The 21022-nt window shown below is 43.2% G+C and overlaps 1 protein-coding gene across 1 annotated transcript; it reads right to left on the bottom strand.

Moving 5' to 3' along the window:
* Nucleotides 1-12148: 12148 nt before the first annotated feature.
* Nucleotides 12149-16283, bottom strand: dselb (dermatan sulfate epimerase like b; the record flags this gene model as incomplete). Its single annotated transcript, XM_083657513.1, has 1 exon — nt 12149-16283. The coding sequence occupies one exon, from the start codon at nt 16281-16283 to the stop codon at nt 12651-12653; it is 3633 nt and encodes a 1210-aa protein (XP_083513639.1). The 3' UTR covers nt 12149-12650.
* Between the last annotated feature and the right edge of the window lie 4739 nt (nt 16284-21022).

A 21022-nucleotide genomic window follows, 5' to 3' on the forward strand; every position in this document is an offset into this window, starting at 1 on the left:
GCTTGAATTGTATTTGCATATTATTTGCAATATCCCTGGTCTAAGCTGGTAGGGTATCGTGGGACGGTGTTCTATCTCTACATACTGTATGTGGCATCCATGTTTTAGCGAGTGAGATTTATATTGTGTTGGCACACTCTTTTGCCTTGTCTTATTATCCCTGCATAAATTATGTTTACATTGAAGTCAGTAATAAGGTGTGATAAAATTAGTTTATGTCCTTTAAACTTTTTCAGAAGTGAGTCAGTAATGTATTCAGTTTGTTTCCTATTATGAATTCCAATTAATTTGGGTTTATATATAAGTCACTGGTTATTGGCGGCTGCCAAGAGGGCTTGTAATTTCCCTTGGCATGAGTTCAGGCAAAATCCTGATGGCAGCCTTGATGCGTCTTAATTGAAGCACAGTAAGGAGAATGGCCTAAATTTGCATGTTGATAAAGGATGGGAAGGCAACAAGATAATAGCAGTGCTGTAACATCCTGTTTGGTGTTGTTAGCATTTGATTGCTTTTGCTAATTCATTTTTGTCCTGTGGTTCGTCTCTTGACAGCTTCATCATTTATTACACCGCTCACCTTGAGTCGCAGGTGCAGGAGACCAAAAACCATGCAGGGAGCAATGCACTCAGTCCCCTGATCACAAATATCTACTAATTGACATTCTTCAGATTGCTTAAAATTAGGACTCCCACCTGTACTGTACCAACAATTTAATTTACTCTGTGTGAGATCGTGTGTGTGTGTGTGTGTGTGTGTGTGTGTGTGTGTGTGTGTGTGTGTGTGTGTGTGTGTGTGTGTGTGTGTGTGTGTGTGTGTGTGTGTGTGTGTGTGTTTTTGTTTGTTTGTTTTGAAATGTGCAATAACTTTGTTAAATAAAAAATACAATGCTGCTGGTACCTGACTTTTACTAAAAGCGTCTGTATTTTCATATCAAATCGCTTTATATGAATTACACAAAAGGGTAAAGAAAATACGATGCTTCTTACCTATTTTGGCCATTAACGGGCATATTGACCACACTGAATCTCCCAGGGTTCTAACACTAGCCTATTTTTTTCCACATTTTGGTGTTATTTCTTTTCTTTTTCCTTTTTTTTTAATTATATCTTAACACAATAAATGCACTCTCTCAATTGAGTCTTTATCATTAGAGATCTGTATAGTCAAAATGACCGCTTACGGCCGTTCTAGTAGTTATGGAATTCTGGCCCTTCTAGTGTTAACTTGTCCACACAAAATGAAGCCACTAACTCCAGCCCTCCATGACACACACACACACATGCACGCACGCACAGACACACACACACACACACACACACACACACGTACGCACGCACGCACACACGCACGCACACAAACCACCTCTGTTGAGGGGGATATTTTCAATTAATCAGTCTCTCTCATCAATAATGCATCACCCCTGCAGCCAATCACTCTTCTGCAGCCATTTAACGAGGCAAAGCAGCTAGAGGGACATGATCCAGGCATTACTCCTTTATCGTCACTGTGACCACGGCCTCTTATTAAAGTAATGCCATCATGTGTGCCTTCAAGTCCAAACCTGTCAGTGTGTTCACATTCACACAAGGACACAAATGACAATAAGCAAACACCCTGGGGAAACAAAGTGCAGCTGCGTCACCTCTCAGTCAAAACAGCGTGGGACTCTTAGAAAAACTCAGGTAGCAGAAATCTACACTGCTGGGATTGGAGAGGCCATGCTTTTTACCAGGCTATAGGGAGGTTTGGCATGGGTGATGAATTACAGTATTAAAACCAGCTTTGCTGTGACAGAGGAGTGTGTCCTGGTTTGATAATATCTTTTTCTCCGAGTTAAATTGCACTCCTAATTTAAAACATAACCCCCAGATACAGGAGTGCAGCTGTTGAAAATAAGCTACAAAGAAAACTCACAGATTTTACATAGCCTGCAGTTTCCCTGAAAAGTTTTTCGCTGTAACATTCTCTAAACTTGGTCAACGAGGCAATGAGCCTCAGCAGTTCGTGCATCACTCACTAAAAATGTATCCAAATCCCACAAAGTGACCTGCAGGAAGGGATTGATGGGAAGATGTGACTTCAGACTTTTGGTCTTGGAACAAAAAATGTAGCCACTGCATAGAGGCCACTTCTGCAGACGGTAATTTTCAGCATGTTTTATAAGACAATTTGATGAACAGTTTAGATGCATTATTACCGCATTACTGTAATTGATAGCGGCAAGCAAAAAGTAAACTGAATATCGACAAAAGACAGTGATTCCTTGCAATACTAGTAGCAACATGGTCACAGCTATTAAGCTACTGTATATGAACTGGATTTCTCAGGTGGAGACTCATGGAGAAACTAACTTTTCCCCTTAACTCTCCCTTCTTCTTCTTCTTCTTTGGTGTTTTATGGCAGTTGGCACTACGGCAACCATTTTAGGGCATCCTCGTACGTCAGAGTATAGGCTGTCATTCCTCAGTCTAAGCGTTGTCATGTCTCCTAGTAAAACCATGTCGAGTGTGCTCTGAAACACCTTCAGTCCTCACACGAAAACGCTGTCATTCTTCCTGCATTACTGTTTCACTCCTCACGCGTCAGTCATCGCACAATACGACGTCACTCGTCAATCATCAGTCCTCATTCCTCAGTCATCACTCCTCACATCTCACACAAAAACGTTGTCATTCCTCCTGCAGACTAGCTGTCAGGCATCACTCCTCACGTCTCACACAAAAACGTCATTCCTCCTGCCTCACTTATCACTCAAACTAGCTGTCAGGCATCACTCCTCACGTCTCACACAAAAACGTCATTCCTCCTGCCTCACTTATCACTCAAACTAGCTGTCAGTCATCACTCCTCACGTCTCACACAAAAACGTCATTCCTCCTGCCTCACTTATCACTCAAACTAGCTGTCAGTCATCACTCCTCACATCTCACACAAAAACGTCATTCCTCCTGCAGACTAGCTGTCAGGCATCACTCCTCACGTCTCACACAAAAACGTCATTCCTCCTGCCTCACTTATCACTCAAACTAGCTGTCAGTCATCACTCCTCACGTCTCACACGAAAACGTCATTCCTCCTGCCTCACTTATCACTCAAACTAGCTGTCAGTCATCACTCCTCACGTCTCACACGAAAACGTCATTCCTCCTGCCTCACTTATCACTCAAACTAGCTGTCAGTCATCACTCCTCACGTCTCACACAAAAACGTCATTCCTCCTGCCTCACTTATCACTCAAACTAGCTGTCAGGCATCACTCCTCACGTCTCACACGAAAACGTCATTCCTCCTGCCTCACTTATCACTCAAACTAGCTGTCAGTCATCACTCCTCACATCTCACACGAAAACGTCATTCCTCCTGCCTCACTTATCACTCAAACTAGCTGTCAGGCATCACTCCTCACATCTCACACGAAAACGTCATTCCTCCTGCCTCACTTATCACTCAAACTAGCTGTCAGTCATCACTCCTCACATCTCACACGAAAACGTCATTCCTCCTGCCTCACTTATCACTCAAACTAGCTGTCAGTCATCACTCCTCACATCTCACACAAAAACATTGTCATTCCTCCTGCAGACTAGCTGTCAGTCATCATCACGTCTCACATGAAAACGCTGTCATTCGTTGTTTTTGGTTGTTCTTCCGTGTGTGATGGGGAAAGAATGCCTGTGAATTTAGCAACAATTTTTTACAACTTCACTTCCGGTTGAATGATTTTGCCTTTCAAAATAAAAGCGCAAGTTTTTTTATATTTACAATATAGATTAAAGTAGTAATCTATGAGACCCAACAGAATTAACATAGTAACACTAAGAGGAACATCTAGTTTAATGTTTGATGACAATAGACTATATATATATATATATATATATATATATATATATATATATATATATATATATATATATATATATATATATATATATATATATATATATATGTATATATAATTTCTTGAAATTATTTCAACACAAAGACCGGAAGGCTAAATTTGGGCACACACACACATAGTTTGCAGGAGGAATGACAGCGTTTTCATGTGAGACGTGAGGAGTGATGACTGACAGCTAGTTTGAGTGATAAGTGAGGCAGGAGGACAATGTTGACAACGTTTTCATGTGAGACGTGATGACTGACGACGAGTGAGGACTGATGACTGATGAGTGAGGACTGATGACTGACGCCGTATTGTGCGATGACTGACGTGTGAGGAGTGAAGCAGTAATGCAGGAAGAATGACAGTGTTTTCGTGTGAGGACTGAAGGTGTTTCAGAGCACACTCGACATGGTTTTACTAGGAGACATGACAACTGACAAAGCTTACTCTGATGGAGGAGGATGCCCTAAAATGGTTGCCGTACGCCACATTCTGCTCCCAGTGTCTACCTTGTCAATACAACGTAATCTCTCCTGTGTCCACCCCCTATACCCTAGTACCTTTAACACTCTTGAATTTGGTACAGGTGCCTCCCTTTTTCCTCCCTGTCCCACCTCCCTTGCCGCCTTCTCATTCCCCCTCACCCCTACATGTGCTGGAACCCACAAACATTTGACCTGCCCTCCCTGTCTTACTATTCTAGTGGCTGATTGAAACACTTCATACAGCATATCCTGACGGCTATTAGAATGAAATGACCTCAAACTAGCTAGAACTGATGATGAGTCAGAGCAAATCCGCACCTTGTCAAGTCTAACATTTTCCCCCATCCGAGTGCACCAATTTTTTATGTTTTTTATTTAACCTTTATTTAACCAGGAAGTCACATTGAGGTTGAAACCTCTTTTACAAGTGAGACCTAGCCAAGACAGGGTCAGCAACGTGGAAAAAACGTAACATGACAACATCAAGTTACAGACACACAGCAACATAGATGGGACTAAAACAAAACATTAACAGGACTGCATAAATCACAACACAGCTACAATAGTTACAACGAATGTTACAATGTAGATAAAACAACTAAAATTACAATGGCTACAGTTAATAAAAGGGCAGCAATATTTAATTGTGTATTTACTTTTTTTACTTTATTAGTTGAAACAATTGCAACCAAAAGTAGCCACTTCCTTTATTCTAAGTTTAAAATCATGCAAGGAGATAAGGGTCTCGAGTTTGAGTTTGGCTTGCAGATCATTCCAGGACCAAGGACCATAGTGGAACAGACTTGCTTTACCAGCCTCTGTTCTGACAGGAGGCACTTTGTATTGAAACCAACGATGTGACCTAAGGTTATGGCTGTTTTCCAAGGGTGTAAACTTACGGTTTAAATAAGAAGGTAATTTACCTGAAATAATCTTGTAAACTAAAATGTACCAGTGTTGAAGCCTGCGCAAAGTAAGAGATGTCCATCCTACCATGCTGTACAGGGTGCAATGATGGGTCCTGAAACCAGAGTTACAGTAGTTACATACCTCAATGCTGAATGATACAGAGGATCAAGTTTGGACAAGATGGAGGCTGAGGCAAACCTGTATATATATACTACAATACAATACACAATACTGCCAGCATCTCCACTGTATAAACCCCAATTGGATGTTCTTCTATTGACTCCCATTCCTTTTGTTGGCACTGCCACCCCAAATCTTTATGACATCACTGATGATGTCAAAACTTTGCATCACTGATGACATCACAATTGCTGTTATGACATCACTGGTGATGTCACAATGCCTATGACATCGTAGGGATGGCCCCAGAAGGTAAAATGCAAAGGAGATTAGGCTATGCAGTAAATCACCTACCGGGTTGTGGCACACACAGTGTACTCACACCCCTCTCTGTTTTAATCAGAAGCTAGTGCACACAATTTTGGGTGGACAAAGTGTCTTCGGCTATAACAGTTAAGCCAAGCTGGTGGCTGTTTCAGTCCGTCCGGTACGTGCCTCTCTGCTGGTGTTATTCTCTGATAGACCAGCAGGCTATCGAGCACAATTTAACACTTCCTCTCCACACCTATTACCTACCAAAATCATCATCAGTCTGCACCAACCACGATGACACCTCTCACTATGTCACCTGTCCGGTCACGTCAAAGACACGGTCGAAGAAGTAACTACCCAGGTGTCCAGCTGTGACAAGTAGTGCTTCCTTCAGGACTTTGTTTCACTATACAGCATGAAAAAGCATGTTGTGACTCGTGAGTAAGCTGGAGGAACACAAGCATGAGTACAGAATGTGACCATCTGGCTTCCTCCGCTGCTAAAAACAATCGCAGGGGATAAGAAAAGAGTGACGAATGTCCCCGTTCCTCATGCCACCTGTCAGTGTTCAGATGTCTCTCTTTTCAAAATAAAACAACACTGTTGTCAGAAGCTCTACAGAGACACTATAGTGTGACGGACTGCAAGACAATCTAAGGCCCTTTTGAGAGGGAAGTTTCCACTGCTTCCTTGGCCTCATTCCAGAATTGTAGATAGCCAAAAGCTGGGTGGGACAGTTATAGGGAGGGGATGATATAACATCTGTGGTATGGTGTAATGATTGGCTTATCTCAAACGCTCACAGGACAAGAATCCCTCTCCCGGTCCGCTCTCCTGTCAATTCTTTATCACACAAAGTAGCTATCCATGTTTGCGGCTGTATATCAAAAGCCTGTGGGATGAGAATAGCCTATTTAAATGAGAGGGAGAGGCAATTAAAAGAAATCCTTCATGAGTCATTTCACTCCCTTTACACGACGTTGTTCCACTGTACTGTTCTTTCCAAGGCACAGGCACAGTTGTGACCAATGTCAGAGGCACCATCATTGTAAGACTGCTCCTCCTTATTAGAGATCAATGACTCATGCTTGATGCAATTATCCCGGATGGGATCGACTCCCCCGCAAAAACTCTGACATATCTTCTTCTTTTGTCTTCCTCTGTCTCTGCAGTCGGTTCTATTGTCTGACACATAAAACATGAACATGGAGGCCGGCGGGATGACGTCTGCACGGCAGACCTGCCCTGGCTAGACATGGTTCAGGAGATTGGTGGCTGCAGCAGCACTCTGACAGCCGGGTTATGCTTTCTGAGTCCCGGTAATGAAGGACTGCCGACCGAGCCTGTCATCCAGGAAAGAGCCTCTCCCCTGCCTGCCTGCCTGTCTGTCGGCCAGCCAGCTGGATTCAATCCCTCACCTCAGAATAACACAGGGCCTCGGCTACTGTACCATGCCATACTTTGACTATTAAGGAATAGGCAGAAACAGCTCATTAAATTGCAACAGTGGCTAACCCTGTTCAACAACTGCTTTCTCTCTCTCTCTCTCTCTCTCTCTCTCTCTCTCTCTCTCTCTCCTCTCTCTCTCTCTCTCTCTCTCTCTCTCTCTCTTCCTGTGACAGAATTGTTCCCAGTCAGACACTGTAAATCCATGTATTCAATTTGGTATTTTTCGTGTGTCTGTTTTTCCACTTATGCACATCTTTCTGACCGTTTTTGCATCGTTAGCAATTCAAGCCACAAGGGTTGAAACGGGAGAAACAGAGAGGAGTAACACTACGGTGGCTCCATTTCCTCATGTCAGGGAGCTACTGACTGCCCATGATATACGGAGAGGGGGATTAACCGAAATGTCAAGAGAGACAGGCTAAGCTGACAGGGCATCGATATACGCTATACTAAAAGGTCTCACTTTCAAAGTTAAAAAGTCAGAAACTTCCAAAAGCAAACTCTCGAGTCATAATGTCGTGTCATCTTTCTAAGCGGGGGAAATTGAATTTGCACAGACTTTCATTTGACTTTCAGAACAGAGGAATGGTCAACGAAACTCTAAGCTTTCAGGCTTAGAGGAGCATGTTTTCAGACTGGTCTCAAATTAGACTTGTTTAGAAACAAATGGGAGAAAATACAATTAAATTGCACCAAGGATCTTGAAAGTCTCATTTTACACACACATCCCGAATGCTATCAATAATGTTATTTGTCCAGCTCATCGTTACTGTGGAATTATATCTGATTATTTTTACATCAAAAATATTTAACAATGATGCATTTCAATCTTAAAACAGAAATTGGCAGTAAAAGCTGTGTAAAGCCTGAAGGAATGTTTTGATAGACAGCTGTAAGCCTGCTGCGATATTGAAGATTGCCTGGAGTGAAATTTAAAATCCCTCATCCTGTGTGATTTCCCTGCGCTATAAGACCAGACTGGCCTTCATTAACAATTGCCGCTGTGCTTTATTGGCACGGAAGATCCCATTTTCACTACAGAAATGACTTGCTGTCAGCTGCAAATTGACAATTCGCCATATTTCCTCGCAAGTCAACTCCTATTAATACCAATTCCAGGGGATCCCTGGCTCCCATATCCAAATACAGCAGCAGTGGGATCTGAGGACCTCATGGGCATTGTTTGCTAACGTGAAAATTGCTAAATATGGGAGAATTTCCCTGCCATCGGCTTGCACCTTGTCGACAGTTAATAAAAGCCCAAATAGGCATCCTGCAGCTTTGGCTTTGTCATTTCAAGGGCAAATAATGAACTCGGTGTCATACATCAAGTCATGCCCATCAAATTCATATTTGAGTTGTGAAATCCTGACAATACTGTTGCTTCTCCCCATTAGCAGCTAATTCTCTAGCACAATAGCCTTACACCCTATCAACGATTGTGCTGCTGTAGAATATCAGGCTCCTCTCTGACTGATGGTGGCTGCAGTAAAGGTTAATTAATGAGCAGTGGCAGGAGCGATGGCTGCCGGCGAGGGAGCGGCTCCCCTGGGACTCCGACTCACTCGCCAGTGGGGAAAGATAAAGGTACAACGGGGAAGGGTGTGACTACTCAGCTGAAATGGAGTCTCCTACTCAATCTGGATAACCTGTACTTCATCGTATGAGAAAGCTAGATTATCCTTTACTCAAGGTGCTACACTGAATTAAATTATAAGCATTTGATCCTTTACAGAAGTGTACAGAATGCAATGATTATGTACTGGTTATGAACATCACATTCAAAGATCATCTATATGAGCCTTGTAGTTTTATTTAAATTAGTTCTCAGAATGCCTGCAATTCATCAGACATCAAAGATTTCCATATAGCATATTTGGATTTCTGTGTAATATGCAATTTTAGATATTTTGCAAATGAGAAATAGGCTAATGAGTAAATACTAAGGGAACACACTCCAGTATTAGATTTATTTAAGAAACCGGATATGAAACAAATACAACATTGAACTAATCAGCAATGCTTAAATTATGACATTTCAGACTGAGGCAGAGACTGGAGATGTGAACTAGTTTTAAAACAGTCAAATACAAGGAAAGGGATGTTTTGCCCTGTTGAAGACTAACATAAACTAATTCCAAGCATCAAATATGTGCTCCATCATTTGAAAAACATCTAAACCAACTTGTCTTTTTTACCATGAAAGAAATATGTTATGCAATATAAGTTATTAGTTAACACACCTTTGCTTCGTTGCAATGATTTGCAAGATCAAGCTGTCTATTCATTGTGAGATTATTAACCGATATATTTCCAGTGGCTTCCATATTGTGAAGTTGAGAATGAAACACAGTACTTAAACACGCAGCCAAGTGCATGTCCAGACTCCCTCCACATGCATTTGCATCAGGTTTTTCACTGAAGAATGTGTCTTTGCATAGAAGGATTAGCTATGGAGGGCCCTGCCAAGAATTATAGCCATTTCCCCCCGCATGGTGCTAGAGTGTTAGAGCACGGATAAAGAACACATGAGTAATGAAATGACTGACTCATTGAGCCCATTCTGAGACATGGGAAATAGAATTTGCACTCTCCAGCCTGCGCTAGTTAAGACATGTTTAATGCGCCTGAGTTCCCCTTCCCAGTCAGACAAGGAGCATGACATAAGAATTTCCTGACAGCTTTTTAATTATTGGCTCCTTCGTCACCCATAATAAGCAATTAGGCTTCTGTCATCCATGTCCAATAAAATGGAGCTTTCTCTATTGCCTCATTTGCCACTATAGAGACATCTGCATAAGTAGACATTTGGGTTAAAAGTAGCCAACTATAGCGAAAAGGAACCCCACGTACAAATTAAAAAGCTCATGCTACTGGGTAATATCTATTTGACTATTGTAGTTTTATAATAGCTTGGCAGCATGAGTACGATAACTGCACCAAATGAGATGTGTTATATAATCATGCTACATGTATAATCATGGAAGAAAGACTGGTTTGTTTTACCCTTTCCCTTAGGCTGTTATGGTTTACATAATGTGACAGAATTCACTATCGCTTCATGAAATGCATCCAAACAATCACTCGTTGCCAATATATTTATGAATTTATTTCTTTTACATTATCTCCACCTCCTGCTCCAGAGCCAACAGAAAACAGTTGTAAAGAAATGATTGTAATTCAAGGCCACAGAAGCAAGGAACCATATCCCCACGAGCAAATACAAAACCCAGAAGGTAACAGGATTGCAACACCAAAGTGAAAGCATGTCTGCCAAGTCTACACATTCAAAGACCACAAACATCAAACGGCTTTTCCAGGCAGTCAAGGGTCTCACTGTTCATAGAGAAGAAAACAAACAGGACTGTTTCTAGCTGAGAAATTATTTCCAAATGGCCACAGTATGTTTTTGTTTACAGATATGTGTGTGTATCATCTGCATTATGATCCATTTACTTTTTTTTTTTTTTTTGTAAGACAGCATCAAAGGTTACCTATTAGCATACTTTTTTTTGTACCCACAATATCGGCCAATGAGCATAACATCACAGAGTAGAAATGGTCTCTGACTTCCTTAGCTATACTTAATATTCAATAACGGTGCAGTCTGCTGCTTGCTGAACCCTTTCAAGACAAAGGCCTGAAAGATCATTGGATAGCCTGATTGACCACGACAGGAAATGGAAACTTATGCTGCTTGCATTTCCTCCAGGCCCCTGCAGTGGAGATAGCGCAGCAATAAAACACAGGGTAAGCCTCAGTTATGGCATTTTGTAGATTAATATGAGTCGCTGAAGGGGATGCTTTGGAAATTGCTTTGACTCAAAATGTGTCAAGGCTGACATTTTTTCAGTTTGATCCCTATTAAGCACTTTCCTCTGATCTAATTCAATAAATGCCAAAGGGAGTTGTAATAATCGTATTCATTTCTGATCCTTTGGGATGTCTTTGGAACCCATAAATACTTCCGTCCCTTTCTTCCAGACATAAATATCTTTAGAGGCTTAAAGCTAAGCTAAGTGAGCACATACAGTAAAGTGAACATTTGGAAAATGCACAGAATCCCACATACAATCAAGAGAGTCCCTGTGAAAGTGCTAATCCACCAAAATGCTGTGACATCTTTGAACTTCAAATAGAATTCCTCAAAGACATTGTCAAACTAGTGTACATTAATATGAAAATACAATCCACATTATTTATATATCTATGTTAGAGCAATAAAGCACTACTGTCGTCTTTTTCTCAGCTTTGCTAACAGGGTCTATACATTGCAACATTTTATACATTTCTTAAAGGGAAATATCACTCAATTAAAGTGTTCACACATTAAAATGTATGACCGCCAACTTTGTTCTTGTGAAAATCAACAAGTCTCACAAAGGTAGAAATAAATATAGCCTATGTAGAATGTTGGATGAGGTCTCACTTTATACATGGTATCTGTTATGAATCAATAAATATCCCTTTATGCCCAGAAAATAATGTCAGTAAATTGGTGTATGACCGGTCCGAGGCCATAGCAATAACATGTTTCTTAAGCTGAAATTCAGTGGCATTCCTCTTTAAGACGCAACCGCATGTAAGACAGCAAAGGTGCAACATATCACTCAATAAAAGAGTGCTAAGTGTCAAGGGATGCTGTGAGGAAACATAGACTAATAAAATGATTAAAGCTCCCTTCAACTCATTTTAATATAAAACATTTCTCCCTCGAAAACATATAGGTTGCCATAGTTAAGTACAACACCTTACATACTGTACACCCAAACAAACACAGGTAACAGAAAAAACTCTGAGGCGATAATGCTACCCTTTCCTTTTCCTTTCCTCGTCTGTAAAAACTTTGTTTACATTTAACCCATTGATACCTGATGCAGCATTTGCGTGTATATCCCTCATTTGTGTGCATATCCCTTTAAGACCGCGAACCGCGTTAATGCGGTTCGCGGTCTTAAAGGGATACGCACACAAATGCAGCATCAGGTATCAATGGGTTAAGGTCAGTGCAAAATACTAATTGTGACAGGGTCTGGTGAACGGAGTAACGTAAAGTAGGCCAACCATGAAATCACACAAATCAAGATTAAAAAAAATCTTTCCTTCTTTTTTCATATTACGCAATTTAGATGTTGAAGAACATGTTCAATGTTCAACAGTTTTAGGATCACTAAATACTTTGGCAAACTAAACCTGTTCAGGGCAAACAATGTTTGTTCACCAACTTTTAGGGTGATTTTCTCTAGGCATACCAACAATTAAAATAAGCATACTATTTTCAGATTTCAATGTATGACACATTTGAAAGCTTACAATCGGCAGCTGTCATAACCTCTATCTTTTTAAGTGAAAAAAAGAAGAAGAAGAAAGGCCTTGGCCTACTTGTTGTTACCCAAAACAGCAGTCCCATCACATTTGACAGAACTCAGAGAAAGAGACAGGCAGCCACAGTAAACAAGACAACTCAGCCTCAGCTGACCAGCAGCGGGAAATTAACTGGCAAACCTGGTGTAACCAAGCCTCTTCATCACACTCCCACATGTGTCCTCTATGAGTCTGATGTCCTTTCGAGGCATATTCTGTCTCCACATGTCAATGTTGGCTGGTGAGATGTCTCCCTCATACATTAGATTGTACAGGTTTGTAGAAGTGGTGAATATAAGTTGGTTGAGCACTGCAGGGGAGACCGGAACCCCCAGGAATGTGTGTATCCTCTCTGCTGTTTCCTCTGGGAAGTTGACCACGTCCTCAAACCTCACTTGGAGGTAGGCCTCCGCTGGCAGGCTCTCACTGACCCTCAGCACTGCTGCGGTGTGGGCCAGCCACAGATGGGCCAGTATGAGGACAGGGTTGCTCTCTGAACGCGACAGGATTCTCTGGATCATTTTAAACTCGGGTGCCACCGTTGGGCACCCATCCCGAAAGGCGTCCTCCTTGAATATCAAGGAAAGGTGCTGGGGGATGTTCTTCAGGGTGTAGAGGCTGGGCTTGCTGTTATAAAGCATGAGATAGATCCAGGCCCGAGGGTCTCTGACCAAATAGATGCTTCTCAGGGATGGCCCCACAGCCTCCTGAATGAAGGGCAGTTTGAGGGCCCAGCTCCCGCTCCTCATGTTGAGCACCACGCGGGCGTTAGGGTACTCTGCGACGTGGCGTCTCATCTCCCTAACGTATTCCACATCTCTGTCCAGGCTGGCTCTCAGCTTGCCCTTCAGCTCAGACGCCGGCTCCCTCCTCCTGCTCCTTCTCTTCTTGTCCCTGGAGGGGCCGGCTCTCTGGGGCTGTTTGACCCTGTTGGCTTCCACCAGCTGAATGTTCTGCAGGTGCAGCTTGGTGTTGTGGACCAGCGAATGCAGCCAGCCCTGAATGATTTTAAACCGTCCCTGCACAGCGTCCGACTTTGACCACTCGCAGGCGTCCACCATGGAGTCAAACTCGAACTCTGTCTCCGGGATGTCCACGTGCTCCGTTGGAACTCGTATGTAAACAAAGTCAGAGCTGTTGTAAAAAAGGTACTTGAGGATTTCTGACCCCGAGCCGGGGAGTGTTGTTATGACGACGGTGGGGAGGGGGAGCCGATGCTGTTCATACAGTCTGATTTGTTTGTTTACCTCAGAGTTGGCCCCCGCGCCTTTCCATTTGACCCCACAGAGAAGCTGATCACAGCTGTTGGACACAAACAGCAGCTCAGCGATCCACAGAATGAGCACAGACATGAGAGCATAACGCATCAGTCTGCTGAAGCAGACATAAAACTTCCTCTGCATGGTCAAAAAGCCTATAGCCACACAGAGAACAACACCTGCTATTACATTCACTGTAAATCCAAAATCAAACAGCTGATTATCATTGCTGATTGGTTTGGGGATGAGTTGTGTGCCGAGGCCGAATCGAGTGATTTGATGCCTATCCTCCACTTTAGCATGACCTCCAAATCCCAAATAACCTAACCTAGCTCCTATGTCGTTGTAGTTTGTAGCAATAGAAACTATTTTTTCTGTGTTATTTATGGTTAAAGAAAGCCTCACTCCATTCTTGCTATTGTCCATAAATCTACAGTTGGACACTTTGACATACGGTCCATACAATACATAAGCTACTCTGCTGACTGTGCCTCTCATAGGGAAAGTGACATTGACATACTGTGTCCACCTCTTCTTAAACTCAGCCGCCTGCTCTGCCTCCTGTATCCTGGTATCAGGGCTGTGACCCTGCGTGTCCAACCAGAACATTTTATAATGGGCATCCCACACATCCATCATGGCCCCGTTATATTTGTCCATGAATTTGAAGGGAACATACTTAAAGTCAATGTCCAGGTTGTGAAAAAAGGCGCTGAGTGAGTTCACAGGCGAGTCGTCCCACTTCTCCACGTGGTCGAGCACCAGCAAAGTCTGCGAGTCGAGCAGAACCAGAGCCCGGTACACGCTCTTCAGTCTCATGGCGGGGGAGTAAGCTGACACCGCCTCCCCGCTCACAAACATGCTGTCCCCGTGTGAGGAGGCAGAAATCACCTCCCCTCTCGCATCGCCCACCCCCTCGTCAGTCCAGCGCAGCCACTTGGCACACTCCCCCAGCTGGCCCTCCCATGGACTGTTGCACTGGCTGGTGGGCGAGGGGCTGAACACCAGCACATTGTTAAGATAGCTGTACTTTGGGCCGTATAGCGCTTCAGACACAAATACTTGTCCGTTAGGAGCGAACGTGAAGGAGTTCTGGTCTGGGTGCTCATGGCCCGGGTTGAAGCTGTTCCAGCCATCCACCCAAGAGTAAGGCTTGTCGTGGACAATGTCATACACAGCACGGCCACCCAGCTTGCCAGACTTAAAGGAGACAAATGTATTACCCTGGCCGTTGGGCAGGCCTGACCCATAGGTAACCACACCCCAGTTTGAAAAAATATGCATTCTGGCTTTGCCAAAGCTGTGGGGAGGCTGTGGTGTGAGGTGGGCATTGTACCAGATGTATTCTGTGTGAAGAGTAGTCCAGCGCTGGGCAGAGGACTGGCCCATGGGGCCGTCCTTGGGTCGATGCTTTCTAATCTGTTGAGCGAGCCAGTTACCCGTTCCATTCCTCATAACAAATGTATCGAGGAAAACAAGCTGGCTCTCTGGCCCATAAAACCAGTTGTAGTTGGAGTCTGCTATGCCAACCGTTCTCTGAAACCCCGGCAACAGAGTAGCATAATAAAACCAGAAGTGCCCCCGCAGCCAGTTGTTCTGCATGTTGTCAATGTTGAAATGGCGCTGAGCTAAGAACACATATTGTGTGATAGACTTGGCTGTGTAGCTCCCATAAGCGACTCCCTCATCCAGCGACCCATCAACAACATGGTTTAGGAGAAACATGGTTTTCTCCATGTAGTTCACTGACACTTGTTTCCAGATCATGGACTCTGGGTCACCGTGTGCTCCAACCACTATCGCACCAGTCAAGATGGCTAATATGTTAGTGGTCTGATGGTTCTGGAGATACTGTTTCCCCCACCCCCTGTACTTAGACAGCTCATACAGCTCCTCTGTCTCAGAGCGAATTCTCTTGAGGTAAACGTCCCGTCGCTGTTCATCCAGATAAGAGTAAATAAAGTCATAGGCAGTAGCAAAACCAGTGAGAGAGTGTGCCATGGGCACCTCGTCATTAGGGGCACTAGTCACCTTCCAGTCTGGGTAGTCAGCCATCCTATCCATAAACTTAATAAGAAACTGCAGGGCAGCAGTCTCCTCTGGGCACAACAGGCAGTAGAGAGCCAGAGGAGGCAGGTTGTTTCCATAGATCTCATTCCACTTGCTTGTAAACTCCTGGTGTTTTGCAGGAGGCATGTAAATAGGTACATTAGATAGCATGGTGAGGACAGCAGCACGGATGACTTTAAATATGTGGCTGTGTGTGGTAGAAGATCTTTGCCTCAGGTGCAGGACATCCACTTGGTTAAAATATAGGTTAGGATGGGAATCGGCAGACTGTGCTTTCCACTGCTCAGTTGCTTTCTCTTGTGTAATCTTGACCTGCAGCAAGTCATCCGTAAAAATGTCTTTATCTGTAGCATTAAAGACTCCAGAAAAAGCAGTTCCCACTGCAAAAAGTGGTAGCAAAAACATAGAATATACAACCCAGATAATTGCCATGGTGCAAGACTTTTTTGATAGGCTACTGTATTTTTAAAACTAGATGGCCGATGGTTTCCTCGGGGGGAAATATGTTGTCGTAACGTCCAATAACTTCAGGTGTTAATTCAGAGGAGATGTGGCTGGCTGAAAGTGACATAGTCCATAACATGGATATTTCATACAGTATCCAATATCAATCTGCCCCATGCATGATAGAAAGGGGGGGGGGGTGGAATATATAACTTTACGCTTGTCCATAGTTTGCAAAAACATCACATAGACAAAAGAACACTCACTATCCGTATCCACTTAGGCTATAAGAATCTTGTACAGTCTGCAAAGGCAACAAAACATTGTTCGTCCAACACTGCATCCAATAGAAATGTCTGAGGGAGAAAAGGTATTTCTGTAGAAATCAATTCCATAAAAAATGGTTGGATTATGCGTGCAGGTTCTCCTCCATCCTCATAGTAAGTGGGTGCTTGGGAAGACTGGCATCCCCTCCTGCGAGCGCCAGTAACTCGTATCGATCCTCTTCCCAAAACATTTCCTCTTGGACAAACATCAGTCAGCCCCAGTCTGTGTCCGGTCCAATCACAGCCACCCAAAGGCTTCCCGACCGAGCGGCAACATCCATGAACATGAACCACGGCAAACAACGCATCTCCGCGGGTAGCATTGCCTTGGTATCCCCCAATGCAGAGACTAATTTTGGGGCTTTATAATTTTGCGCGTCTCAGTCGGGAAATTGATCTATTTCCATTGCGGAGCCTGTGTGAGTCCTCTCCTTTTTTGTTCCACGCTGTATTTTCCGCTGTGAAGTCCGAAAAGAGGAAAGTTGTCGTCACTCCTCAAGTATTCAAAGAATGAGCCCGATTGTCCTCTGGAAACTGTGAGTGCATTGGCAAAAAGGGATGAATATTCCGGGGGCAAATCCATCCAGTGCATATATTTACGCACCCGTTGGCTTCAGGGACACGCATCTCCAAAGTGTCACTGTGTGTATGTGTGTGCGTAATCTCCGGACGCGTCTCCTCCGCTGTGTCCTCCTGACTGCTCAACACAGCCAGTTTGATTGTTTGCCTGCATCGGATGGAAAATTTACACTGTACAAACTGTAGAGGGAGCCGTGACTTCAGCAGCCCGGGCTCATCTCTCATGTAGAGTGGGGAATGGGGATGTGATGATGTTGAATATGCATTTCATATTTAAAAAAAAATCGTCTGCATTTTTCACCCCTTAACTGGTTGTTTGATTGATGGTATGAGAAATTAGGCTACTGCAAAGCACTAAAGCTGGCTACAGAAGGAAAATAAAATTAAAAGTGCTGATAAAACATGAAAGTCGCTGAAGGGCAGAGATACATTTTGACCCCCCCCCCCAAACAAAACAAAAAAGGAAAAAAGAAAAGTGTAATGTAGAAAGTGTAATGTAGCCTACACCAATCTGACATAATTATAGTTTTATTCAACATGTATTTAACCAGGCAAGTCGGTTAAGAACAAATCAAGACACGTCAATTATGGTGAGGTCATTTAATAAATTGGGCCATCAGGTAAAATGGGCCAGATAAGTTTGATGGCTAATTGATTTAAGATTGAACGGCTAATTGCTCCAAATTCAAACTGTTGACAAATTGGACTTGACATATAGTCAAGGTCAAGTCAACATGTATTTAACCAGGCAAGTCAGTTAAGAACAAATCAATGCAAGTCAATTAAGGGCTCTTGATTAGAAACTGGGGGAAAGTGGACAACAACAACAACAAAAAAACAAAACAAAACAAAACAGTAATGTTGAGATAATAGAAGCTGGACACATACAGAGTTGGAGACAGTAAACAGCATATAACACCATCAACAACAGGGACACCACAAAAAGCAATTACAAACAGCAGCACTGAGAAAATACTGCTACTATTATTTACTTTGACAAACCATCTTGTTCAAAGATTTGTGCACTGTTTGACATTTTCCATTCACATTTGCAGTGATACAGTATGTATTTATATTATAAAGATTACAAGCATTTCAGTATGTATCTCATCAAGAGATTTCATTTGAAATAAATCTATAATTGTTGCCCAAAATGTCGCTTTTCACTCTTTATCTCCCTCAATATGCCCAACAGCATGCCTTTGTAATACATTTCATGAGGCAACATACAGTAGACACCTAATAACCTTAAAAGCCTCTATAGGTTCCCTTCTAGAAAAGTCTTACATTAGCCTTTCCTAACACATGGATTCATTCTGCCTTATTCTGTTTATATTATGCCTCCATGCAAGTTGTGTCATCTTTCTCCATTTCATGATGGATAGTTGGTTCTCTCCAGCTCACATGTGTGTACCGCACCATGCTGTCCCATAGGGAGCACCGTTGCATGATGCATTTCTCCGTGCACCGTTCGGATGCACACTACAGGCAGGCACACGGCTCTTATCAGGATCACTGCAGGGAACACGCACATAATCTCCCTCAGGACAAAACTCTGCCACATGCAGGAGAGATACACTGCAAAAAATAAATCCATGATATGATAAAATAAGTCAAATCATCCAATTAGCGTCAAGGTTATGTCGTTTGTTTCAAGAAAAGGCTTCAAACAAGTTAATTTGCATTGGAAACAAGTGAAATGATTCCACTCCACTTAGGGGGGGGGGGGGGGGGGTTTGGACAGGACACGATATGAGGCTAAATCTGGTATTGTTTCTGAAGAAATTGATTTTTTTCCCCACTATACACTCCTCTGCTGGAACCTTTCCTCTGCAAAAAAAGGGGGGGGGGGAATCGGCACTAAATCAAATTTGTTTGAGCTGTAAACACACATACATACTTTAGTTTAGCAAATTCCTTCTGCATTGCTTCTGCACTTGATTAGAGCATTTTAGTAAGCAAGTCTTGCATCATTCTGCATGGGGGAGAAAATATTTGTAGGCTACTGTGTGCTCTATGGGCTGAATGGGCTGAAACTTTCAACCCTGTTCCAGGAGATAACTGTTTAATAGTGTATTTTTACATTAAAAAAAAAGGTGGATAGTGCAGCTTTTCCTAATTCATTGTAATTGCATTGATGTTAATGGGGTCATATTCTACCTTGTTTTGACATATGGAGAGTTACACTGCATTAGAAGAAACCCCACTGGACAACATTTTCAACTTGTTTTAAGACAAATAATATGACACTACGTGTTATAGTAAAATGGATTTTTTTTTGCAGTGTACACTCTGCAGCATTTCACTTCCATTAATGTCCATCTGTTCAACCTCCAAGTTTATCAACTAATTTAATCTCAATATAGTCCTCGCACTTCCATTATTTCCTGTCTTCACTGTAACAAAAAAGAAGAAAAATCTTCCAAATGTCTCTCCATATCAGAGCGAAAAGGGGTGTTTGTTTTTTGCAGATGACTATACGATCCTTTGAAGTTGTACTTCAAAACGTTAGTGGAACCACGTCTAAGTGTCAAAACACCACATCTTGATTCCTCCCGTGTGCATATTGGAAATAACGAGCCAGACTGAGCATCTTAATTAGGGGAAGCCTGGGTGCAGCGAAGTGATTGAATGATGTCAACCACAGTAAACTTGCACTCTAATCACTGTGGTCCACAGCTGTTTGTGCCACAGGTGGAGCAGGAGGTCCTCCGGTTGTTGCTTGGCAGTGGCTGCCTACAGTGACATCTCATGCCTCTGATCAGGGAAGATAAATGGCGGATTTCCAAGAACGTGTCATGGATTCCAAACACGTGTTGATTGACAGCTGGCAGCGAGTGTCCCCAGGCCTCCTTCCCCTGCTGTTTATGCTGTGTGTTTGAAGCATTGACTACTTGAGGTAAAAAGAAATCCAGCCATATAGGCTAGATACAGTATTGGAAAGGGTGGTGTGCACAGGCAGCCGGTGCCCTTATTAAAAAATGTGCCATGCTGGGAGCAAAGGGAGGAGTGAACTACAGTAGACCCTTGGAAGACTCCTCTCTTTCTTTCCTTGCAGAGAATTTCAATTTACTCCCAGAGTCTGGCAGGCTGCGCAGCATGCCTGCACCAGGCCCCTGTGGGTAGAGGCAGAGGGGAAACATGGCTACAACTGTTTCAGGTTTCAAAGATGGCTTCAGCCTTTCTGTGAGGCATGTCTGCCAATCACAGCACTCCAAGAGCTTTCTCACAATACCGGTATTCCCTGACCGCCTCTAGCATAGGTCTATACGTATGTAACGGCGTTGTGTAGGTGGTACTTGCGGCAACCCATGTTAAGGGCTTGTCCAGGGGTGGATATACGAACCGCCGATCTTCGTCTTGGGAGTCGGACACGTTAACCAACCACTGCACCAAGAGAGCTAGCTCCCTTGGCGGAGCTGATTAACGTGCCTTTATACCTGGGGAGTGAGTTTAACCAACCTACTCGCTACCACATCGGGACTCACGAGGAATGGGCGCTGATTCACTTCGGTTACACTCACCCCCTTAAACTCACTCCACACCCACTGGGCATCCGGGCTGACGGCATCAATGTAACGGCGTTGTGTAGGTGGTACTTGCAGCAACCCATGTTAAGGGCTTGCCCAAGGGTGGATACGAACTGCCGACCTTCGGCTTGGGAGTCGGACACGTTAACCAGTGTCTGTCTTTATCAAACCCTACTAAATTATCAACCAGTTTCCAGCTCGGTAAAAAGTATGGATACTGTAGAAATTGTAAGGTCATGACTGAGTGTTGCATTGACAGTGTTTGTTATAGTTGCTTTGTCGAAGGCAATAT

Source organism: Poromitra crassiceps (genome assembly GCF_964638095.1).
Source record: "Poromitra crassiceps genome assembly, chromosome: 2".
In the NCBI taxonomy this organism is placed as follows: domain Eukaryota; kingdom Metazoa; phylum Chordata; class Actinopteri; order Beryciformes; family Melamphaidae; genus Poromitra; species Poromitra crassiceps.